Consider the following 27,329-nt stretch of genomic DNA (forward strand, 5'->3'; position numbering starts at 1 on the left):
AACATTGTAACTCAACTATTTTACGATCTATATGTATAATGATAGCAATTAGTACACTGCAGTTGGACGTAGCATTTACAACTTCAAGTACAAGACGTGTACAGTTATTATAATGATAACAAGTGCTATTATAGTGACTCCATATTGTTGTGTAATAAAATACATTATAACATCATAAATTATATAGATATAGGTATATTATCGATGTCATGGCACAAGGTGAACATTAACGATTTGTCAGTAATCGGTATATTATGGATATATCCCGGGTATTCGGCAAGTATACCCACAAGTGTACGACATACATCGAATAAGCGCAACGTGTAACCACTACCAGTGTTTGTATTATATAGTGATCAAAACCACTGCGGCGGCGAGACCACATTATAAACGCTTGCAAAGTTTCTAGACTGCACACCGTGTCCGGCGGGCGAGGGGTGGGCGGACGATGACGTGGCCAAAGGGACGGCGGCGGCAGGGAAATGATTACCTACGCGCGTGTACGTACGGGAAAACAGGGTTGAACGGCGGAGAGGGTGGTTATCGATCGATCGTCGTCGGCGGCGGCGGCGGCCGACCCGCGAAACCCATCTCGGACGCGCACACTCACACAAGCGCACGCACACTAAAGTCGCACCACGGTCGTCGTCGTCGTCGCCGCCGCCGCCGCCGCCGCCGAGAGCCACCGCCCACCCGTCCGACCCATCACTGGCGAACTATATCGTCGCCGTCTTGAAACGCGCGGCCGTCGTCCCGAAATAGGTAGGTAACGCGGACATCGTCGCCGTCGCCAAACGTCATAATAATATTACCACATCGCTATCGTTCGCATTAGCTGTTGTTGTTGTTGTTGTTGTTATTATTATTATTATTATTATTATTATTAAAATAACGCCGCGGCGAGTACGCGTTTCTCCGCCACGCCCCCCTCGAAAGCCGTTTCGTGTTTTTATTTGAAAATTTTTCATCGAAGACAACGGTAGTAGACATTTCTCGTCTCTGGTTCGTTTCGTGATATTTTCGTACTAACGTCGCGGCCGGTCGGCGCTGCAACGCCATGGCGGCGACACGGCACTTCGGCCGCCGCCGGTGTTGTTGCCGCCTCGGCGGCGGTTCGCGGCTGTGCTCGCCACCCTGCCGTCCGACGGACAACCGCTGCTGCAGTCGTCGCGCCGCCACTGCCGCCGCCCGCGCCGTCCGACGCCCAGCCGGCAGCGTTCCGACAGCCGTCTCCGTCCGCTCGGAATCAAGTAACGTTAATAATATTATAATTATGTGATAAAATATTTGATAATGATTATATTATCCTACCTATGAAACGTACCCCATCCGACACAGCTCGTAGATAATATCTACTATCCAGGTGGGTCCGAAAACTTCACACATGCCTGCTTAATGTAGGTAACTTTATAGATTTTAATAAAATATGTTAAAATATGCGTAGTAATTATTTAGATACGGCGAGCCTGCGAGCGTCCAGTTTATTATTGTTTTTTTTTTATTTTCAGAATGGTCTTATAGTGCGTAAAAAATTATATTATATTGTGTCACGGCACTAAAATAGAAAGTTTCAAGAAATATTTGTTGCGCACATGCCACATAACTCATATATCATATTAATACATTGCAAATACACCTATCGATAGAACCTTTTATTTCCTAATAATAAACATATTGGTAGGGTTGTAGGGAGTAGGTAAAGACCACAATTTTGGAATTTATACTATATACAAAAATTACATAATGATAGTATTGTGTTTTAATATTAAATTGTAATTTTATGTTTAACGATACAGATAGCTGCAGTGCGTAGGTATGATATACATATAATAGTACCTAATTTCATATAAGCGGAAAAATTGATTTGATATATTTACCTTATGTACGTTAGCATTATTGATAACAATAATCGATGTAAAAAATATCACGAAATTAAATATTCTGGTGGCAAAATAAGATGGTTCTTGTAAAATTTTTTTTTCTGGAAATAAGATTGAAAAGATCAGTACAATATGTGTAATATTTTCATTTGAGCATATATCTAACATATAATATCTATATCAGCCAATATGACTAAGTATATTTAATGATATTATTGCTAGTTAAGAAGTTTATTTTACTATCAGTACCTAATACAGCAGGTTAAATTAATTTTGACCAAAAAAAGTTGCATTTAAAAATATCGTATTGAGTGTGTATAATACGATAATATACTTTAAAAGTTTCAAATACCCGTGTATAATATTTTAAAATCACAACTGAATAACTGAAATTGTTATTTTTAGCTTAAATGTCTAGGTAATTTTGTCCAAATTTGAACTTAAAATATCAAAAAAAAGTGTAAATATAATATACCTAATTTTCAGATTTTTTGGTTTTAGTATTAACTACTTATGAGAAATCTTCTTTTAAATTGTTTAATCTTTAGCTATAAAAATTGAATATTTTATACATTTTTCACTACAAAATAATTTGCAAAGTTTCAAGATTTTGAGGAATATTGATAAAAAAAAAAATGTGCCTATTAATCTTTGATATTTTTTAACTGATATTATAATAACTTATGAGGAATCAATCTTGTATTAAATTTTCAACTTTTTTAACCCAACATTCAATGAAACAACTTTGTTGGCATTTATTGATAAACCAAAACTGTTTATGAAAAGATCAAAACGATAGAAAATGTTATCGTGTATAAAAAAAATAACATAAATATTTCGTGAAAGTTTTAAGTACTACGGTTATAGTTTCTACGTTTTTGAATTACAACAATATTAGAAAACCGTTCTACGAGAATTCGTTAATTTGTGGGTGGATATTCAATAAATGTCAAAAAAATGTGAACTTCAAACGCTCATAAAAAATGAGTTTGATTTACCAGTAAACTTTTTCTTGTTAATGGTAGGAGAACTTACAAGGAATTTTGTATTACATTTTCAAATATTAAATACATATGGAACATTTTTCATGAACTTCTAACTCAATATCATTTGCAGATTTTTGTTACGTTGGGCATTTTTTTTAAATTTGTGTATTTAATTTTTAATTATTTTGACCAAGTAAAATTGTTTTATCGACAATAATTAATAAAACATTAAAAAAAAAATCATATGGCTATAAATAGCTCAAGAGTCAAAATATTTTGCTAACTTTATCATATACTACAGAAAATGCTAATATAACTATTCGGTGAAAATATGTAGGTATCTATAGTTAAGAGTTACATCAAAAATCAAAACTGATTTAGTCAAAAACGGGTTTTAATTTTTTTCCTACGCTTTTGAAAACTCCTTAGAATTTTCAAATTTGATCTCTCAAAAGTACCAACTACATACACCAACTACACCTTCCGACTAGAAAATATACTGAAGAAGAAAATGTAAACACTATTTCGACTAGGTACTTATCGTTTATACACAGACAAAAAATAAAAATAAAATACACTTATCATAGTCAAGTCAATACATTCATTGCTACGCTCAAAATCTAATACTTAGGAAAAACAGTTTTTTTTATGGTAAACTAATTTTTGACAAAATTGATTTCTTGGTTTGTTGTAATCCCACCAACAAATGAGTAATCATCATACTCTTCAGTCTTCACCAAATATTTATATTAGAATTTTCTATACATTGTATACATTTCAAAATATTTTGATGCTTTTTGAGCAGTTATACATACATTTTTATACATGTGAAATCTTTGAAATTTTTTAGTTTCTTTTACTAATTGTCGATAAAATAAGAACCGGGTGGTCAAAAAACTTAAAAATTGAATACAAGGTTTCCATAATAAGCTATTATTATGCATACATATTTAAAAATGCCATAGATGCACAGGCATATCGCATAATATGTTATAGTTAATGCTTGAAAATGTAATGCAAGGTTCCTCCTTCCTCATAAATATTTTATTCTGATACCAAAAAATCCAAAATATATATCATCGTTAGAATATAAAATAAATTATAATTAATTATTCTCAAAACATTTAGATTAATAAATTGTATGCTATTATTGGCTATTGCCTGTTTATACCTCAAACCTTTACATTATTCTACGGTACGTATTTTATTGACTCAAAAGTGAATGACTATAATAAACCTATGATAAAAATATATAATTACTATTAAAATAATTAAATATTTATGGTATAGGTACTCAATAAATATAATGTCTCCGATTAAAATTTTATCAACCTATGCGGTAATACGAATACTAAATTAAATTGCTTTAATAACAAAATCAAAATACGTATCATAAAATATACTTATAGTAATATAGTATCACTTGGCTGTCTTCTCTGAGAATCGTTTTTGTACTCAATGATTTATCATTGAATTCAAATTTCAGTTTTAACACATACATTTTAGTGACTTACTAAATGACGATGTAGTGGAGGTAAACTAGACACTTGCAGAGTGATCCCCCCTTCTTTATTTCATCTTTAAATTTTTCTCAAATTTTTCCGACTAATATTCACAATGATATATTCTGGATATTATAAATATATTTTTTTATTTACTGTATAGTATTCAGTATTCGTAAATTAGTACCTACTGAAATAGTATAAAACGATGGTATAATATATTTTATTTATTGCGGAAGGCGGAACAACACTGTAGAGTAAAACTAAAATGAAGACAAATTATTGTTTAGTTTAATATTCTGTTTGCCAAATGTTGAGAGTTAAATTAAATTTTATCGTATTTTTATGGCTTAGTTAACTAAATTGTTGTTAGTTCATATTAATGGGTTAATTAAAATATACAATTTAATTGGCTATCAAAATATATTGATTACATTCTTAAATATAATTTTCAGTTTGTTTTGGTTGCTCATCAGCTTTTGAACTATTTAAGATTTTTAGAGGACAGAAAAATGTATTGCTTTTTCAATAATGTTTTTTTTTATGTTTACCATCTCCGTTTTGGCAGGAAAAAGCTTAAACTTTGAAGAAAGTGGTTTCTAAAAGCAAATTTCCGAATACTATGACTATTTAGTACTTTGGAGAACAAAAATAAAAATGTCTAGCTGTTTTCAAAATAATCGAATAAAAATCAAAATAGGGAAAACTCGCAGTTGTTAAGCCAAAGTTAAAACCAAATTTAGACAAAATCGACTTGTTTTTTTTTAATTAAAAAATAATAATAAATAACCGTAGAAATTTGAAATTTTCAACGAATAATTATACTTGTATTTCTAGACATAATGATTTATAATTTTCAAAATATTTTGATTTTTTTCTGTGCTATTTACTGTGCTAGAGCTTTAGTCACTATTGTCGTAATTAAGTATAATAATCATATTAACTTATTAGTTATTACTTTATACCCAATCTAATTCATATTTATTAGTTGATAGTTGATACCTGACGCCAAGTAATATATATAATATTATGTACTTTCTGCAGAAACGTTTATTTTTTTTTTTCGAATAGGTTTTGTTCTTATGCCTTATTGTTTGTTATTTGTGTATTAAGATTATCATAACAAGTTATTAGAATGGATATTTATAATACTGATAACTGATATTATTATGCTTTTACAGAAATCATGGACAAAATAGAACGAAGTTTGAATTACTAAAAATGACAAGAATAATTTATTAAATTATTTACGTAAATATTTTAGAAGATTGAAATCAATAAATGTAATGTATTGAAATATTAATACCTAAATAACAATCCATCTAATTAGCTATTTCTATACAGCTGTAGAATGTCTGAAAGCGAAAGAAAGAAGAGGTCACAATGTATAGATGTTTGGGAAGAAGCCGGCTCGGAGTTTTATCAAGAAAGCTATCCAGGCATGGAAGCAGATTTAGAGGCATTCCAAAAAAATCCAAATAAGCTTTCTACTTTATTACCCAGTAATAAAACAAGAACAGGTAATGTCATATACCAATGTAATTCATTTTAATTCTGTATAGAAATATAGAACTATTTTCTAATAGTTAATAGAATAGTAAATAAAATATATGTTGATATAAATGTTAAAATATACTATATTCCACTTTGCCATAAAATATTACTATTGATACATTATAAATGTAATAAATTACTATAGTAAATTCGTGAAAATGAAATATCACATATTCAGTTAATGTTAATTATAGGCACATGATACTGCCACATGTGTTCATATCATATTATATCCGCCTTACAATCATTCATCACAGATGATTTGGGTTCAGAAGAATATATTCTGTGTTGTTAGCTTAAACATTATAAATTATACAGTACGAATTGTCATATATTATCAAACTTAAAATTAAAATTACGATATAAAGCATATCACTGACTTTAGTTGATATTTTAATTTAAAAGTGAGTTATAACTGTAGAACAATTTTTAAATGCTTTTAACATCAAATATTTTTAAAAATATAAAAACTAGAAAATATTCTTACCTTTACATTTTATAATATGTAAATTCATCCTTAAATTAAAATTAACTCAAATTTGCAGTTTCACGTTATTTAACGTACGCCGTAGACAACAATATAGACTGCAACATTATTTGTAAATAACATCTATGGGCAGGTATCTGTATCAATTGCCTAATTGCCAATGTCCTGATTTTGTTGCCTACCCACCTACATTATTATATTTATAATGTTTTATTTTATGCTAAATGTGAAACATTATGATTTATAAAATATTATAAGATTACTACTAAAGCAATATTAACAATTACTATAAGTTTTCAGTTTTTTATAACATATTATTTCAAGATAGTTTTACAAAATTAAAAACTGTGTACCTACCAGTTAACTATAACTGCCTAATAGAAACATAGCATTTTAACCATATTACAATATTATAAAATAAATGCATACATTTTGAAGTGTTCATAATGAAACATGGATTTACATACTTTATTGAACTTTATTTTGTAAATTTTTATAGTTTCAAGGTATTTTGGGTACACGTACACATAACGTTACTTAATGTTTGTATAACATTCTTTTACACTCAAATACCTAATACTGAAATATTTAACTATACTCTATAAATATGAATTTGTGATTTTCAGCTAGGAAAAAAATCAATAATGGAACTGTATGTTATCAAGCCACAGCTACATTAAAACCGGTGGAATATGGAACATTATGTCAAAACACTATGGGTTGTAATAACGAAATTCAAATATCGCTAATGCCCGATTTGTCAGGTAATATAATGCTGCATTAATAAATGTGTAAATGTTTAAATAATTATAAATAATAATAAAGAATTTATAATTTTAAATGGTTTTAGAGAATTTATCTAATGAAGAGCTTGTGTGGGAAGAAATCATGAAAATTAAAACTATGCCAATTAGTATGGCTCACAAGAAAGAATTAAAAGCAAAACTGAAAGTAAGTTATATGTTTAAGATATGTTAAGACAGTAATAATTGGAAATAAATGGAGTTAACTTTGGGTAGGTACATACCTATTTTATAAATTACCAATAATTTATTACAAGTGCCTATGCTGTAAATGAAATTTAGAAAAATGAATTATAATCAATCAAAACAATGTATTTATATTATATTATAGATTAATATTATTGGTAGGTATGTACCTAAATAAACATTTTATTGTTTAAATACAATTCTTCAAAAATATGGACAAAGACTGCTTCTGACATTATTTTTCCTGGATTACAATAAGTGAAACTAAATGTGCTGTATTCTATTTTAATTGTTGAATTTGTAGTTGACTACAAATGCTTAATTTTCTAAATGTAGTTTTCAATTTAATTTAACATAAACTGTTGTAAATATTGATAAGCATGTATTTAAATATTTATACTTTGTTTATAGAGTGCAGATGCTTTTAGACTTCAAGGTTTCCAGCAGCTCAGATGGCAAAAGCGAAAAATTTGTAATTATTTAAAAAATAAGTGGTTAGAGTTTTATAATAAATTCCATTTATGGAGTTCTAGTTTGAAAAAAATCGAAGGCCACTGTGGTGCAGGTGTAGTGGAGTTCTTTCTTTTTATAAAATTGTTAATTTTTTTAAATGCTTTTACAATGGTTGTGGTTTTTATTGTATTAATACTTCCTTCAGTTTATTGGGTAGAATTAAAAGAAGGAATCGCACCAGATCTCTGGAATGAATGTGGTTCGAGTAATGAGAGTGCATCTATTGAATGTTGTAGTGCTATTTATGAGAACACTACTAGGGTAGCCAGGCCCCGAGTAACCATACATTACGTTATGGATATTATTCAAGGTACAGGTTGGGTTGAAACGACACCCATGTATTATAGTTACTATCCTAATCAACAGTTTAGTGTCGGAAAACTATTCACTTATCATATACCGTTGGCATATATCGTTTCAACCATTAGTTATTTTCTTTTGTTTTTTTTGATCATTGTTAGGAAATCGATTAAGGGATTTAAACAAAGAATGGTAGAAACTCAAGTACAATATTATTTGTATTCTAATAGCATTTTCATTGGGTGGGACTTTTGTATTAACAATAAAATATCAGCCATATTAAAGCAAAAGGCAATATTCAATGAGTTGCGTTCGTTTTTGATCGCCGATAGACCAAAATTCGAAAACAGGAATCGCAGTAAGCAAATTAACATTATAATAATTAGGATGCTCATTTCATTTTTAGTCATTGCGCTAATCGCGTCTGCTTGTTTCTCAATTTATCTGATTTTTTATTACTCTATAAAATTGTTGCAGCGAGAACAAACATTCATGTGGGCATTTTTATTGGAATTTGCAACGCCGGTAGCGATAACATTTTACAACATAGTGTTACCAATTATATTTGATGTTTTTTTAAAGTTTGAAAACCGTTCCATGTATCAAGAAACCCGGTTATGTATATTGAGAATAATATGCGTGAGATTATCGCTATTGGTCAGTCTGTTGGGTTCAATTTATAAGCTGATTAACTGCGTGAGGGAAAAATCTCAGTGTGCAAGTGCATTATGTAATTCTCCACTTTGCTGGGAGACATACGTGGGTAAGATCATGTATAAGCTTCTGATTGTTGACGTTGCATGCAAAATCGGCATCACCATTTTGATTAGTTGTCCTCGGAGCATACTGGTTAGACATTTTAAAAATAATTTGTTTCAAGTGATGTCCAATCAAGAACTTAACTTGGCCAAACACGTATTGGACGTTATCTACATTCAGATAATCGTGTGGTTGGGTAGTTTCTATGTGACCCTGCTGCCAGCCCTAGGCCTAGTATCGATGGTGATAATGTTTTACATAAAACGGTTTTCTTGTATCGTAAACTATAGCCTAGCTCAAAAGGTGTACAGTCCGTCAAGAGCACATACAATGATCATGTCCATGTTGCTCATGTCTTACGTCCTTTGCGTGACGACGTGGTTGGCGGCTGTATCAAAAATAACGCCATCCAGGTCTTGCGGTCCGTTCAAAGGACTACCGTCTATTTGGAGGGTTTTGGTTGACTTCATGCGCACCATACCTCCGTGGACGATTACGTGTTACGAAATACTGTTTAGTGTAAACTTTGTAGTCCCGTTGATTTTCATACTTTCGTGCATTGTCTATTATTATCACACCGTTATGAGATCCAATAAAAAAATGATAGTGGTTCTTCGCAAGCAACTTGTACTTGAAGGACACGACAAACAGTTTCTGTTGAACAGGTTGAGTGCATTTATTAAACAACAAGACAGACGTCGCAAAGCCACCGAAAATAACGGGGAAATCGACGTATTGCTTTCTTGAATTGCACAAAATATGATCGATAATTGTTTCGGGAAAACTGGTGATTTTTTGGGTGCTCGTATGTTATTACTGTAATTGGTTAATGACATTTTTTTTCGAATATTTTTTGAACTGCTTAAGTTTAGAGACAGTTTATGTAACAGTTACCTAAAATGTGTATACCTACCGGATATTAGTAACTACCTACCTTGTTTTTACCTAATAGTAATGTATAATATATTTGTTTCAAGCTCAGTATGTTATTGCTTAGGTTCGATGTTTAGTTTCTAGGTATATTATTTTAAACTCCCGTTAAAACATGAATTTTCAATACTATTACATAAATAATTGATATTTTAATATTTTAATTTGTAACATATTTAATTATAGTATGTATTGTAATTACACATATTATATTAATATATAATGTACCTACTTAATATTATCTTGTAAACAATATTATGTTAATAAGATCATATAAAAGAATTTACCAAGATAATTTAAAAAAATTTAAATAGATAGATGTCTTAAATATTATATATATATGTAAGAACTATAAATCTCATTAATTGTATACACTTTTCAGTTCAAACAAAATAAACCATTAAAGTGATCTCTGGGAGAGTTACACAATTTAAACTCAAAAAATTATGTAAATAAAACGTATATTTATATTATAGCATAAATTAAAATATTTAATAATTGTATTTTTAATTGTATTCATGTTAAGGTATTATATATTGTACAAAATTACAATGTGTATTTTTTAAGTCTTAATCTAAATTTACATATTATACAATTTTGGGTGATATTTTTTGGACTGTCTTCCTTATAAATTTTGTTTTGTGTTTATTATTAATATTTTTGTCATACATATTTTTTTTTACTATAATTTTTATATATAATATTTTAAATGTATGTAACAATTTGGAGAAAAAAATGATACATACACAAACACACATATTATATATGTATAATATAGGTATATCAAATTATATTTGTGTGATCAGAAATCAGAATAACACGTTACAAATTGATGATAATCGTTTAAGATTTTAATGCAGTACCCATATTTTTTGAAAATTATTTTCTGGTCAATTCATATAATATGAAAGTATAGTTATGTATGATAAATGATTATTCAATATTCATAAATATATAATAAATATAGCTCTTTAGCTAATTAATAAATAAATTATGTTGTTTTCTGATATTGTTTTATTGAACTATTTTATTTTTATATTAAGTTTTGTTTGATTTAAATATTTAAAAAAAAATATTAATACCTTTTATATTATAATTTGTTATTTAAATAAGTATAATAAGGTTTCCTATGCCTACAATACAAAACTTAATTCCATGATAAACAATTTAGGTACCTACTTACAAGCAATACAAGTGATAACAATGGCTACACCAGATTTTCCTTTTTTTTTTATTTTATAATGATGTGTGTGTGGGGGGGCAGGCGCGGATCCAGAACGTATTTACGGGGGGGGCCATCTTAAATAAAGTTTCAGCCTATAAATCTGATAAAAATGCAAGTATTACAAGTCCATTTAAGCATGGCCCCTTGCCCCCCCCCTTGGATCCACGCCTGGTGGGGGGGGGGGTAGTTAATTATTTATGTAGAGGAGGGTAATTTAGAATCCATCATAAGTTTGGTATGAGTGTATGACGATACCATGGTTGTTTAATATTTCATACTTCTGCAGCAATCTTCATACAAAATACAATATATGGTCACCTACTTATACTTACATGTTGCGTAATAAGTTTACACAACATAAAAACATTTTCACATCCTGATGTTTTATAAATTTACTTTCGACGCCTCCAGTGTTGAAGTCAGTGTTGAGAGGTTATGATAGTTTTTGATCAATGTCAATATTTCCATAATCTGAGATCAATACTAAAGTGTCATAATTCTAGTAACTACTATACAAAATATCATTAACTATCCTAATACTCAAAAATACTTGTTTGAATTTCTTTTAAGGTAGGTACATCAACTTTTTCAAAAAAACCACTTGATTAATGATTTACTAGTTAAAAATGTGATTCTTATGTCTCATTCTTATATGAAAAAAAGAAGTTAGTATAGCTACAAGACCTTTCATAAATGGTAAAAAATATCTTATTAATGTAAGTATTTGAAAATATGGCTAATAAAAATTGGGTAACCCGATAACAACCTGAAATAATGTAAGAAAAATATTTTTACAATAATTTTTAAAATATAATACATTACCTAATAGTTATTTGAATAATGATTTTTCTTCGATAAAGCATTCACCTAGTATATTATGTTAGGGTACCTAAACCCGAAAAACCAGTACAAATCATTATTCAATTATGATATTAAGTATTAATGTATTATTGTTTAAAACTTTTTTTTACATAAATTAACTTTCCTCAATTAAAAATGCAAATGCTAATATTGTGGTATAGTAAATTATACATTGTTTTTAATGTAAATACATAATCTTTAAATTAAAAAAATAAGTTTATATTAAACAAATTGTATAATAAACCTAATTATGTATTTATATTATGTAGGTTGTATAATGATTTTTCGTGATTATTCCAATCAAGAGTTGAATCTAACATACAGATCTTTAAGTAACTTAAATACTAAAGTTCAAAACCCAAGTAATGGCACTTCAGTTTTATTATGACAATAATTTATGTCTTAAAAAATTGTGTAATATACATCGGTTTTAAGGTTTTTATGTATTAGGTACATACTATATTATACTATTATAGTATATACCTACTATAAACCTATGTATTCACATTGATATATTATATAATATGTATTATACTTATAGTATATTATAGTGTAAGACGGTGGCAACGTAATATGCAATTGTGGTGAAATGTTTGAATAGATATAATAAATTAATAATTCAATAATTCGAAGTAGAATCAAATGAGATAAATAATAAAAGTTGACAGAGTCCGATAGTACCTACAAAACAAATCCAAGTATTGACTATCACACGTTGTGAATAACCAAGTAGGATAAATAATAATAATTAATAATCTTAATGTATAAAATAGGTAGGTATAATCTAAAAGTGTAGAAACTAGAAACAGGTAAAGATAATGATTGCACATTTAGTTTTCTCCCTAAAATGTAAAAATATTCCAATTTGGTCCAAACAATGTGGAATCGATTCGTTTTTCGTTTGAAAAGTGAATATTCGTACTATTGGTTAAATACAAATTTGTATTTAATCAATGTTCGTACCAAAGCAATATGTATGGCAACACGTCCTTCATTCGTACACTTTTAAATTTGAAAAAAAACATACAATTACTTAAGCGTTACGTGGTTTATTTATAATAATATAAAAATTAGGCAAGTTAAAGTATGTTCTGATTCGACCAACACGTCGAGTATAAAAATACTAACATTTCAAAAAAAAAAAAATGGGAAGCAAACTAAATTTTGTTCCTAAAGCTTAAATGCGTATACTGCTACACAGAATTATTAAGAAATTCTACTTTCTTAGCGCTCTTGGCGGACTTTGCGCGCATTAAGTGCCTTCAAACTATTACGATTTACGACTCATTTTTCGACGCTGAGCACCCTAGACCCATGAATTAATAGACTGCGCCTATCACACCACCTTGCCCACAGTAGTTCAAGGGGACGAGATGGAGTGGGTGAGAAAACACTGTAAACGTCTCAAACGTACAGGTCTTTCACTCTCTGCTATAAGTGCTGACGTGCTGTCCACCAGTTTATAGGCCGAACACGGTTGTAAAATTAATAAATATATAATTATGTCTACAACCGCTATGCCTAGTGACTGCCAGAGTAATAATATTCAAGATTTTCAAGAAGAAAAATTCGATACGTATCGATACGGAATAGTTACGTACCACATCGTGTCTACCTCTACATATTGCGTGAATTGCGAATACCTCGGAGCGCCGCGACGGTCGTGTCCACCAGCCGTACTGACTACTGAGCGGTCTCGAACGACAGACTCGTCGATGTCGATAGATGGCGTTGGCAATCGAGAGTGTTTGGACGGCCTGTCCACCGCGAAGCTTTAGCCTCCGTTCCAGAACTTTCGTCACAGCTACCCCGAAATTAGCCATCAAAACTTTTTTACGTCTCGCCAATCCGCTCGATTCTCCGGACACCTTTTTCGACCTCCGTTGCTCGTCAAATTGGCATTGGCCAAGATGCAAGACTGGTGTTGGCCTCGGGGATATTATTGCTTAAATACGCTGACGACGCCCTATAAATTTGCATCAGTAGTGGTTAACAACTTAACCATTATTAAACATATGATGAAACAACTCTATGATCTACAATGATTAACAATGTTGTGCCAATGAGAACTTCTCCAGAGGGTCTCATTGGAATTCTGATGCCTCCTAAACTACTGATGCCAGTTAATTATAATTACATTTAAAATTTTTTTATTCTTACTCCGTTTCTTGAATTTTTGATCCATGAAAACAATTATATTTTTATTTGATAGATATTATTATATTAGTATACATTATTACGCATATGGTAGCTATAGGGTATGAAAACAATTTTTTCACTAGATTTTAGTAACCTACTTTAGTAATAAATTTACCATTAATAATAATTATTATTGCATTAAATGGCACTAAGGTATGAGACGTTAGAGACTAGAATTATATTTAAACCATTCGATTCGGATTTCTAAACAGTATTCTTCCAGTACACTCATTTTACAGAGTTGAGTATATTTTATTTATACAGTACGTTAGTACTTAAATTTGTAATTAAACATTTTAAACGATTATTATTTGTATTCGATTTTGAGAGGAGCGGTTTTACTATGATGTGTGTTTTATCAGTTATTTAATGTATAATATTATTATATGTGATCGTGCCAGGAATATACAATAGTAATGCTTGATCCCTGTTACCTAATGCCTTTTGCGTTATATTGGACTCACCACCTCTGATCGACCTTAGATGTACACTGTACCTGATGTCAGTGGCGTATATACGAATTATTTTCACTATGGGCCGATTTATCAATTATCACTAGTCAAGCAGCATAGCCATAATTATACATTTTTAAGGGAGCAGCTGTTATATAATTAAGAATTATGACGTATTATACAGTTCAAATAAAAATTGCGCAATTCAATTTTATAATTATTATGTAAAATTAATTTTTTGTTTCTTTTTTTAAAAATATTGACAGTGTCGTTTGTATATTTTAATGTTATCTTACTATGAATTTAACATCAAAGTCAATAAGTCATTAAAGCAAGTCCCGTCAATATATCTAACATTTCCTTGTAGATTACTCAAAAATGATTTTAATCAACCGGCTAACTTAATCATGGTGAAAAACTGTTAACAGTGTAAATATACATGCAATGCTTTAATAGAACCTGCAATTTCAATATGGGCTCTGGCCTAGGGGGCCTCCCCCCTATATACGCCACTGCCTGATGTATATTTGTGAGTAGTAATGTTAAGTTATAACTCTATTACTTATTAGAAACTATTTTATTGGTGTATAGCAATTTAAGTTATAAATTAGTACCGGAGGACACTATATTAAAAATATTCCATACATCTTACGCATTTTACATAGGTATAAATAAATTATACATAATTTTTAAAATAAAATATCCATGGATAGTTAATAAGAAATATAGTTAATTTTTAAAATTACACAAAAGCGTTTCATATTGATTAATGTCGTGCCTTGAAATAATCATTTAGTTGAACGTTTGGACATTTAATTAAATGAATAGGCTTATGACTAAATGTTTAGGTGGATAGTAAAATCACATTCAAATTAAATTATTTGACCATTTGCATTGGCATTTAGTAAAATGCCTGATTTGACTATGTGTATGCCTGCGGTCCATACATAAAGCAATATGCATACAATGTTTGAATTTATCCTGTAATTTGTTTATGGACCTGGCCCACGGAAGCTCTCCCCTATATACGCCAGTAAGCTATGGTAAGCTATGTGGTGTAATTACTGAAAACTGTGTGAATGCTTAAAAATAAAGACAAAAATATAAATCAAATGGTAAGTATAACAACTAAAAAATGTACTGTTCACAAATTAATATAAGTAAAATAAAAATAAATAGCTGCCCTGTAGCCTATCAACTAAAATTTTATTAATATATACCTAATAAACAAATACTAAAAAAAAGAATAATTATCTATTACCACTAGAATGAATAAATTCCAAATTACCCTTTTGGTTTCGGCTCCTGCAATATCAAAGGCAGTAGACAATAATAAATTAATAAGGACTGACAAATATGATTACATAAATAATAAATATAATAGTTACACACAATTCAATATAAAAATAATTCACGATGGCCAAATATTCGGATGTGGATGTGGATGTGGATGACGGATGTGTGTGTATCGGTCGGGCGGCTAGTGGTGTATTTAGGTCAACGTATTACTTGACCTAATTAATGCATTGGGTAGCTGGGCTGTGTAGAGGATATTAAATACTATAATTTTGCATTTTCGGTGTCAATAATATGGATATATATTTTTAGAGCATCCACTCAGAACTTCTGAATTCTGAACTAAATAATATACAAAATTTAACTTCGAAAATAGAAAATGTTATTGAATGTTGATGTGTCTTTAATTTGTCTTACGATAAGAAATATGTTACGTAATATAACATATTATTCCTACCTCGTCACTTTAGATGTAACAGTTCCGACACTATCTAGCTATGCTTGATGAAGTCACCGTACTTTATGCATTTATCATAACACTACTAACTTACCTACCTAATTGGAAGATTGTGATTTTTCCCTTTTTAGTTTTTATAATATTTTAAACAGGCACTTGGATTTTAATATTTTTAGAACCTATTTACACCATTATCGTTGTTGACTTTATTATAAGTTGATAGCAATAAACATTAGTATAATATGTTTTTATCATGTTATATTATAATAATGAATCATAAAAATATAGGTATAATTCATTAATATAATATATGTACCTACGTAGTATTGTATTATGTTGCAACGTTTTTGGCAAAAATTACTTCAGCCAACCATTTTATAACACTATTAATAATATAATAGGTAATTTATATCCTTAGAAATAATGGCTGACACAAAGACAGAATCGTATTTCGTAAGCATTAACATTTCACACGTCCATTGCAGCTAGTGTATAAAAACGACGGCGGACGGGGTACACTCAAAACCTATATATTATTACCTATAATGGCTATTAACTATAGTTTATTAAGTAGGTATAAGCTATTTAATATGTTTTCCAATGGCAAAGTGTCTTAGAAGACAATAAGACTAAGTCTACTCATTCGGATACGGACAAATCATTTAGTTTTATTGTAGGTACAGTCTCAATAACTCAAAATTTAGATTTTAAGCTTAGTAATAAATATATTGATTTTACAATGATGTATTTTTTTTTGTGTATATATAAGTACACAATGAGCAGTCGAAATAACTTTCCATTTGTGTGGAATTTTGGATGTTGGTCAGACATTTATGCTTTCCAAGTGGTCCACTCAAATATAATAATAGGTGTCTACTGCTTTAACAGACAACAGAACCTACCTATTGTCTTCCAAAAATGTAATACCTGAATAAGCAGTCACTTTAGATTTTTACTGTTACAAATTTACAATAACTTAAACTATAGGGTGTAGGTACCTACTAAAATCATTTATATATGAAATTATTAAGAAATACTGGGTACCTATTTCTGTTCTGTAATTAAAAATGAAAAATGAAATAAATTACCTTCAAATTTATATCATAGGTCAACATAAAATTCAAAATCAAAGAAACCTAATGAATTATACTTAAATGTTAAGAATAACAGAAGCAACCACAGAAAATCAGCTCAGTGGGTGCAAAATTAAGTTTATGTGGTACATACATAGAAAGTCACATATCTGCATTATTATACACTGATTTTTTGGTTCATAAAAAAATCCCAGTGGGTGCAATAGGCCAATAGCACCCACTGCCATTTTCTTCAGACACCACTGAACAATAATCTGAATGCAAAATAGGATATGCTATGAGGACCTATAAGTTATAACTTGAATAATACAATGTTAGGGAAGTTACTTTTTTTGGTAATCAAATTATATTAGGTACTAATTCCTTATCAACATTGTAACCAAATTATTTTTAAGTTTCTTTTTTTTATTTGGTCAAATTACATTACTTTTGAGTTTAAAAGTAACTCAATTACAATAGTAGTAAATAGAAAGGTACTTAAAAAAATATATATATCACTGGAGTTTAATACCTAATCATGTTGTCAATATGACAATACATAAATTAAATAATACCAATAATTAACAATATGAAATTATTAACAGGAAATCATTTGGTCACGCATTAATCATTATTTTTCAAATTTATTTTAAACAATATAGATGAGAAATCCATTTAAAAAATAATATTTTATCGTTATATAGTCAATAGCTGTAACAAAAATATCATATTTTACTATATCAATTTTACTTATAAATTATAATACTTGTATGGTATATTTTAATATTCACACATATTACCTATCAACAAGTTCTAAAAAATGTATTAAGCCAAAATAAAGTAATGAGTAATTTAGTAATTTAACTATTAAAAGTAACTCAAGTTACAAATAAATTATTTAAAAAGTAATTTTGTTACAGTTTGTAACTTAAGTTACGTTAATCTCCAACACTGAATGTCATAATATCCACAAATCATATTAGTATACTATATATATATATATACATAATTTAGAAGTCAATAATACAATAGTAGAATAACATTTTAATAAGTGATAGCTATAGAATAAAAAAGAATAACAACTTTAGACAGGCATCTACCTGTACCTAATTAATTGTTCCTGTTTTTTGAAACCTATACATCTATCGGATATAAACTAAATATTTAGAAATTCAGAAGCAATCAAATGATCATGTGTACGTTCATTATTAAAAGATTTTAGTGAACAATTATTTTTGTTTAATTTTAGAGATAAATTGGGTTTATTAAATAATAATGACTCTTGGTACCGTCTGATCACTTGTTCAAGAGGTTTGTCAGGCTTATTAATTTTTTATGCAACATACCTTATTTACCCATACACATAGTTACTACCTAAAAACAAATGACAGGTGTATATAATTTGTTGAAAGTGTACGTACAAAGTAACATGTACTGAAAAATGTTAAGTGCAACTGTAATAGTTTGTAGCAGCTATCCACAGCGTAGCAAGTGCTGGACTTCTCGGTAGTCAGTCTCATAGTCCAATTAATTCTATACATAAAATCAGGCCTCCAAACATCAAATTTTGGACCCCTGTACTAAATGTTTTTGTGGGCAATATACAAAACTTCCAATAAAATACAACCCATTACAAATGATACAATGTGACCCATACACAATATTTAATTCATATATCATAACACCTATACTCGTACATTTATATCATAAAATATTATTTGATATAAAATAACTATTATTATAAACATTTTAAAAATTCAAAAATAACAAATCAATTTTAATGGGCTCTTAAAAAAGCCAGGCAACTGTACACTATGTTGGACTTGTTGCTCCCTTCCCATTTGTTACGGCACTGTATAAAATAACTACTAAATACCATCAATATTGTAATTTATTAGGTTTGATTATTATTATAAAATTAAAACTACCTACCTTTATAATAGGTGTCTATATCTAAAATAATTAAATGTACCTTAAGTCTATTATGTATATAGTAGTAACTAAAGTAGGTTACGTCATTGCCACCCGACGATAATTTAACCAAGTTAAATAGTTAATAAATTCTGTTAGGTACCTACTATTCATATTTTGGTTAAATCAGAAATTATTCCAAGTGGCTTGACAAGTATATAATACCTATATAATTAAGTCCATACAAATATAAGTACCTATATATTGAAATAATTGTTCCAAATAATTTATGTTGGTTTTAAGTTCTAACCATCCCAAATGTTGTTGAAACTCCAGCTAACTACATTTTCTTCAACTTTAAAAAAATAGTAATATTTTTGGGATAGATGCATTAATGCCTTCAAAGTAGTTGGAAAGCCTAGTTAATTATTTTTAATTTTAGCATGAAATAATAAAATAACTAGGTAATAAGTAGTAAGCACCTACTTACTTAAAAATCCGTAATTATAATCACATTTTACAGGTCCCTTTTGCATTGACTATGTGTTTTAAATATTTTGCAAAAAATTTATTTCAAATCAAAAAAAAAATATATCTGATATTAAAAACTTTGTATTTTGATAATTAAAAAAAAAAATGGTACTGTTCTGCTGTACAGTAAGGGCCGAGTAGATCACTCTGATGGATGTGTTAAATTGTAATTCAATGATGTAAAACCATTGTATACGATTATAAGAAATACTATTCTGAGCGAAGACGGTCTGTCAGCCTATATCACTTAGACAATTTTATGATATTATTGCCATTAAAGTAATTTATTTAATTATTGATAATTCTGTCGGTTGAATTTATTATGTGCAACTGTAAAATGCTATGGGTATAGCTAATAAATCTGTTAAGTATTATTTGCAATGTAAGATGTTATTATTTGTTACCTACTATGTTATAAAAGCCTGCAGTTCCTCTAATTTAGAATAATTAAAATTTACAAACAAGCTTAGGTATTTATTTACATAATATTACATATACCTACCTAAGGTACATCATGGAATCGCAATATTTTGAACAGATAGCTTAAAAATCACGGACCATACTGAGCACCTACTGAGTAGGTACTAGAATTCCCTCCCGGGCTCAGCTGAGACTTCTAAACATTAAAAACTAATAAATTGTCAATAACGAATAATAATTCACTATAAGCCTCGTGATAAAGAACGTATAACACTGGCCATACAATATTATATTATCTCGAATCAAAATTCATATTATATGTTGTGCCGCAGTGGGATTTAGTGTAAAAATAAATTTTATAATATATCGTAAATTGCACGCGACCGACACAAATTTAAGTCACAACATGGTTTTAATAAGGGTAAAGTAAGGCTGCGGTGTATAGTAAAAATAATTTTGATCAAGAGTACGTCACACACAATTGAATTTAAGTAGAATTCACTAAGGAAAAAAGTGATAACGGTCGTCCCGCTTATGATAATTATGTTACGTTTTGATTTGTTTCCACACGACGAAGTCAATATTGGACACGGTGAAAAAAAGAATGTCATCTGGGAAATGCGTTGGTAATAAAGTTGCAGTAAATGTGTTTTGGGAATTGCTGCACGGAAATAATAATGAAATGTAATATAATTTAGAACACGCTTATGACGTCTATTGCTGTAGAGATTTGAAACAATCTCGAAAAGGTACTATAAAAGGAGCCTGGTCCTCGCATCACATCAACAAGTCACTTGAGTTTCTCGATAAGACAACATCTCTTCCACTCTTCAAAAAAAACTAGTGAGTATTTTTTTTTTTTGCATATTTCTGAACAAAAGCTTCTAAGAAGTTTCAGCGGTTTTATAGGTATTTAAATTTAAAATACGTTCGTAACAGTCGAACCCCGAAGGTTTTATTCTAAAAAACGTAATTCTTATAACATATTTTTTCAAACAATTTTTTTTTAATAATAAGCCCTCATGCTTGACGTTAATTTATAATAAGAAATAACACTTATGCTATAAAATATTTTTGTAAAATATTTAAACTTTGTTTAACTTTCAATTGTTGTTTATCGATATTCCACTATAAAAATTGGTTTCAAGGTTGTAAAAATTGTTTTATTGTATCCGAGATTAACTAAACCTTTGATGGCGAATACGTACACTTCCACACTCATTTTAGACTTTTAGAGAGTTCAAATATAAATTTGTAAATTTTGCAAAACGAAACATTCATATTTTGGTTCAAACATTTTCCTGGTTTTCTTCAATAATTAGTTTAATTGTTAGCTTTACAAAATATTATATAAACGCATAAGACGTAGCTCTAAAATGTAATCCTTCTTTGAAAGTAATAAATAATAAATATTAAGTAATATAGTCAATCTGAGTCGAATGTTTAAAGCATATTTTCTACATAATTTCGTTACAACGCAACAACTAGCAACTGCAATAGTATCAGAACACCAGTAAAATATTTTGAAATAGTAGTGGTAAAAAATATAGTTTTTCGTTAAATTTTGTTAAAATCGTCTGTATCAAACCTCTCCAAACACGTCTAATTAAAGGGTTGATCGTAAATTTTAATAATAACATAATATCATTATATGTAATTTATAACAATACGAGTAATATCGATGTCATGTTGCAAAAACATTAAGGCTTGCACGAATTTTCAGACCAAAGAAAAGCCGAAGCCGCCTAACTTCAATATGAACTTCAAGTGCACCGTAGCCGTGTTCCTGCTGATGGTAGTGTTGATGTTCGCCACGGACTCCACAAACGGCTTCAGAAAACCACCTTTCAACGGTAGCATTTTCGGAAAGCGAACCATTTCTTATCCGGGTAAGTTGCACAGAATTCATTAAGGTCACGTTTTCCCTCACCCTCGGTTTCGAAGCTAAAAACTATAGTTCTAATATTATTCCGAGGATGGAACGTAATTTTACGAGTACGATTTGTTGTACTCCGTTAATGATTTACAAATTCTTTTTGTTTTTATCATTCGTCACCGCGCACCTACTTGTAGGGAACACGTTTTCATTCGATTTTTAAACCACAAAAATTGTCCATCGCAATAATTTTACAAAACTTCGGTTGTATACACTCACTGGGGTTTTATATAATATAAAAGCACATTGTTGAAAACAAATCATAAACCGCAAACTTTGAGGATAGAATATTAAAAATAACAAAACGATAATTTTTTTAAATTTTCAAAAATGTTTGTTGGCGGCTAAAATTCAACATTTCTAACGTTTCAAATATGAAATTTCACTAGTGGGATATTATTCCTTAACAGTGAAAAATTTGTCCCAAACCAAAAATCGTAGTATAGCATAAATTAATAATGTTAATTTAAATTTTAAATCGGACTGCGTCACCGCTATTAACAGTACGGCATATTTTGTAAAAATAATTGCCTATAGCTACCCCTTAGTAATTGAAATGTACGATATTAAAAAGATGGCTAGGAAATATTACAATATATTATTTTTGTATTAAGGATGTATTATGTATTATTAATTTTTTATGCATGTGTGTTTTTGAACAGAATATGAAAACCCCGGAAAAACCATTTACACCATGTGCGAGATCGCGTCAGACGCATGCCAGAATTGGTTCCCCGCATCCGTAGAGAAGAAATGAAACGCCAGCACCTCCAATAAGTAGAAAACGAAACGTCAACCTGCGACGTTTCAAATCCAGTAGTCGAAAATATGTAGTCGAATGAACCGTGTTTTGGGATTTTTTTTTCTAATAAAACGCTTGTCTGATATAAATCAAAAAGGTGTTTTAGATTATTTTTCTTCCATCCTACTCGAAATTCTAGTCGAGAGATCAGTGTGACCCACAAAAGACAGATCCGAGTTTTCCTGAAGATCATCAAGTCATAAATCATAAGTCATAACTCATCAGATTTAATTCATCCAGTTTAATTAAAATTCTCGAAGATACGTAAAGACTGTATCCGGAGTGAGCTACTCGTGTTATTGTCTGACGAAAATTATTTTTCCAGAAATGCCTTAACTATTAATAATACAGTGATAACAATCGGTTTCTAACTGACTGGTTTTTTAGACGAAAATATAATCATATTTTATCTATCTATAAGTACAGATTTAAAAATGCGTATATTAAATTTAAATTCGTTATGAATTTTGTTTGATCATGCCTCAAATTTTGACACTTATACCTTAGCCTTGGAATTGATTTTAAAAATGAAACATAAGAGCATTTTTGAACGGTGATTATAAGAAATTGAAAAAAAAAAAAATCAAAAATTCATATTGCGAACAAACTTCATAACGAATTTAAGCATGAGTTTTCATATTTCTTAACCCATTTTTAGATTTATCAGTAGGCTATGTACGAACTACGGTGTACGCTTTTCAATGAAATAATATTACTTATATACTACAAATTGCTGACACTAACATAGTGACGTAAACAATAAACGCATAGATAATAATATAGGAATGGATCATCAGAATTTATAACGCGAGAGTGAACATTTTGATATTTTGAGGTTTCAAGGTGTCTTACCAATTATACAACGAATTCAACTAATGAAAAACCTATCAATTGTTCATCAAAACTATCTTAGCGACTGACAACAATTAAGGCACTTCTAGTGGTTAGATTTAAAAAATACAAAGTTTTTTGATTTGATAAAGAAGTTATATACAGAAGTTGATAAATTAGTAGCACTGGTTGGAGCATAATATATAATATTATTTAATAGTTTTAATATAGTTTTTAATATATTTAATATAAAAATTAAAACATTTTATTATCTTCGAGAGTTTATTAAAATTGAAAAGTACCTCAGAGTTGCAAAATAATCTTGTTTATGCATTCAAACATCTCCACTTTTTTCTAATCAGACTTTTGGAAGTACTTAAATTTTTTCAGACGGACGACTATTTTAGGTCCATAAATCGGTTTTGAATATTTTTATTTAATAACTAATACGTCATAACGTGTGCATGTGGGTGATTTTTGGGGACACACGATCGTGTGATCGATACATTTTTTAATGTACACACACAAAAAAGAGCTGTAACCACAAGAAATGAAAGAATTGCACAAACAAAACTCCTTAAAAATGACACGTTTGCAGAAGCCTTAAGTAATTATTTTTATAAAACGTATAAAAAGTGCCTTCAAACCATAAAAACATAAAAAAAATGAAGAATAGAAGTTTCATTTCGAATCACGAATTTTGTGCTTGGAAAGAAATGTTTCAGTGTACCTATTCATGAAAAAAAAAAATTGCATATAAATCCACTTTCATTAATAAGAAAAAATACTTTTACAGTACGTACGTGTTCAAGTGATTGCCTATGTTAAATTCCTTAAAAATGGTCTGTATCAAATTCCCGGTAGCCGAGAGTAGTATACAGATATAAAAAGTTTGAGAACCGCTTTACTATTCACATTGAAAACCATCATTCTACGTATACAGGATGTAGTACAATAATTAATGATTTTTGTATCTGAATTATTTTTAGGTACCTACTAGTGTTGCAGCCAAGCATATCGATATTTCGATTCGATGTCGACGTCAAAAATGAATAAGTATATTAGAATTTATATTTTGACAGAAAATAAATTGAATGATTTAATCAGATATCTTAAATTATATTAAATGATAAATTTTAATTTTAAAGTAACCAAATTTTATTTTATATCATTTATATTAATTTTATTTCTAGGTATTTTCAATTATTAAAATGTTTATTTTTATTGTGTAAGTATAACTGTATAATATAAAATAATTAATTTACAAAAACTTGTATTATGAGTTTAAAAAATCATCTACAAATAGCGTATTTTCAATACAATTTATATTGTATATCAATATCAGTAATTGATATCTTGAAATAATGATATTTAAATTGCATGAAACGATGTCAATATTAAAAACAAAACTTACTGCATCATTATTAGGTGCTTTTAATTATGTCGTAAAAATATTTTTTCGTGCTTTGAATTAATGGTACCTAGTGTTATAAAGAATCGTGTAACTTTTATTGGTATCAAATGATTTTGATTTAAACTTGTGTATTGAGTATTTAAAAGTATTTAAAATGTATTGATTTGTATTTTAATTGTTATATTCTAGAAATTTCTCTATTTAAAAAAATATATATTTGCAATAAATTGCGATTATGAAATTATTATCTACAGCATAAGTGAACAAATATCTTTTTTTGGGATAACTTCAGTTATGTCGGTGATTATTAATTCTTAAAAGCTGTCATAAAAACCTTGAATTATTGATCCGATACTAAAAAAAAATGTTTGGGCTTGGCCGGGATTTGAACCCGGGACCTCTCGCACCCTAAGCGTAAAATCATACCCCTAGACCACCAAGCCACATGTTCATATCGACTAAATAATGCATTCTTCAAGTAATCACCAGACAATAGGTACAAAGTCACTAAGTTATAAAAAAAAAAACGGAAAAGTGGCTGTCACCCTGCTGTACACTAGGTGTCTAGGAGTTCGATGTAATATGCTCAACTTTTTTTTAAATTTTCATTAACAACAACTTACAAGGAATATTGTATTACATTTTCAAGTTTTTTGACAGAGCGAAAATTTTTTTATCGACTTGAGCTTAAAAAAAATAAATAATAATCGAAAATTTAAAATGAATATTGATAGTTCAACACAAACCAAAATATTTTGAAAATGTTATGATGTATAGAAAATGCTTACACAAATATTCAGTGAAAATTTCAGTTATCTACGGTCATTTTTGTTAGAGTTAAGGTAAAAACCAAAATCGATTTTTTCGAAAAATGATTTTGCGTAAAAATTCCAGTTTTCCTTAATTTTTTGTTTGTTTTTCCTGTTGGTTTTGAAAACTATTGGAAATTTTAAATTTCGCATCCCGAATGCACCAACTAGATTCATTTTCCTACCAGAAAAGTCGCTATTGAAGAAAATCGAAGCACTTTACTCCAAGAAACCGCGATGACAGACACCAATAAATAAGCAAATAAATAAATATAAAAACACACATCATTGTAAAATCAATACATTTATTGCTCCGCTCAGAATCTAAAATCACTTATAAGTTAGTAATTATAATATAAGTTATACCGAAACTATTATAGGTATAATACAATACAGTAGTAAAAAATGAACTACATTTAGGAAAAATTAATCTTGGTTAGTATGTTGATTGTTGGTAATTGCTACATTATACCTATTAGGTGCATATTTTATAACATTTTTTTTTCTCGTATGTGTGAATAATTAAAATGATAATCATATTATTATTATATGATAACAAATATGAAATAGATTATAGTTTTGAATTAGATTTAGTGGCGTAATATTAATATATCATACATAATATTTATTTTTTAATGCAAAATTGGCATCATATCATGTATTAAATTTTATACATTTCAATAACGAATGGCACACCTTGTCCGATGGTCAGTGGTGAAACTATAAAGGTACAATATATACGGGAAGTTGAATATTATATGATGTGAGTCGTCGGGGACCCCGGTAGGTATTAGATAAGCCATAACCGCATTAGACTACGGTCTTAAAAAGGCCGGTGCTCTATATAAGGCGATTTTGATTCATCGTTTTCCGTAAGACCGTAAAAGGCGTTATCGTTCGGCTTATTCCGTCGCTTATTTATTTGTACAAAATAGTTCAAAGCATACAATATTTATTCTATATTTGCTTGTTTCCCATTTATTTTTGCAGATTTGCGTTGTTGATATTTTATAATATTATTCAACAGCGTCTTGCGGTACTCCCGTATTTCTCTAAAGACCATCGACTCCTCGCTGTTCACCGCTGTAATATTGCATAAATTGAAAAATATCAAACGCTCTTATTACAGTAGTTATTAGCGCCATAACAAAGGCATCGTCGAATCTAGATGGTTTCTGTTGTTACTCAGTAATTGAAAATATTCAGTACCAA

General features: G+C 29.3%; 2 protein-coding genes and 1 non-coding gene across 5 annotated transcripts; 2 read left to right on the forward strand and 1 right to left on the reverse strand.

The window, feature by feature from the left end:
• Positions 1–769: 769 nt before the first annotated feature.
• LOC111031301 (transmembrane channel-like protein 7) lies at positions 770–10,887 on the forward strand. Of its 3 annotated transcripts, none has more exons than XM_022311181.1 (6): positions 770–1,250; positions 5,550–5,651; positions 5,713–5,888; positions 7,036–7,173; positions 7,260–7,360; positions 7,810–10,887. In XM_022311181.1, exons 3-6 carry the CDS (start codon positions 5,720–5,722, stop codon positions 9,715–9,717), a joined length of 2,316 nt encoding a protein of 771 aa, XP_022166873.1. In that variant the 5' UTR covers positions 770–1,250; positions 5,550–5,651; positions 5,713–5,719; the 3' UTR covers positions 9,718–10,887. The 3 variants fall into 3 exon arrangements, with proteins under 3 accessions (XP_022166873.1, XP_022166875.1, XP_022166874.1); XM_022311183.1 differs by having other exon boundaries at positions 1,250–1,363; XM_022311182.1 differs by lacking the exon at positions 770–1,250 and adding an exon at positions 1,284–1,397.
• Positions 10,888–21,056: 10,169 nt separating this feature from the next.
• Positions 21,057–23,159, forward strand: LOC111031300 (FMRFamide-related neuropeptides). The gene is made up of 3 exons (XM_022311180.1): positions 21,057–21,168; positions 22,049–22,214; positions 22,924–23,159. Exons 2-3 carry the CDS (start codon positions 22,082–22,084, stop codon positions 23,016–23,018), a joined length of 228 nt encoding a protein of 75 aa, XP_022166872.1. The 5' UTR covers positions 21,057–21,168; positions 22,049–22,081; the 3' UTR covers positions 23,019–23,159.
• A 2,519-nt stretch (positions 23,160–25,678) lies between these two features.
• Positions 25,679–25,751, reverse strand: Trnap-agg. The gene has a single exon. It is a non-coding gene; the product is annotated as a tRNA-Pro (tRNA).
• Between the last annotated feature and the right edge of the window lie 1,578 nt (positions 25,752–27,329).

This window comes from Myzus persicae, unplaced genomic scaffold (genome assembly GCF_001856785.1).
Source record: "Myzus persicae strain clone G006 unplaced genomic scaffold, MPER_G0061.0, whole genome shotgun sequence".
NCBI classification, from domain to species: Eukaryota; Metazoa; Arthropoda; class Insecta; order Hemiptera; family Aphididae; genus Myzus; species Myzus persicae.

Coding starts and splice junctions, on each gene's coding strand:
- LOC111031301 (XM_022311181.1), top strand. CDS start 5,720: ATGTCTGAAAGCGAAAGAAAGAAGAGGTCACAATGTATAGATGTTTGG. Junction 5,889..7,035: donor CAGTAATAAAACAAGAACAG/GTAATGTCATAT, acceptor TGTGATTTTCAG/CTAGGAAAAAAATCAATAAT. Junction 7,174..7,259: donor GCTAATGCCCGATTTGTCAG/GTAATATAATGC, acceptor AAATGGTTTTAG/AGAATTTATCTAATGAAGAG.
- LOC111031300 (XM_022311180.1), top strand. CDS start 22,082: ATGAACTTCAAGTGCACCGTAGCCGTGTTCCTGCTGATGGTAGTGTTG. Junction 22,215..22,923: donor GCGAACCATTTCTTATCCGG/GTAAGTTGCACA, acceptor GTTTTTGAACAG/AATATGAAAACCCCGGAAAA.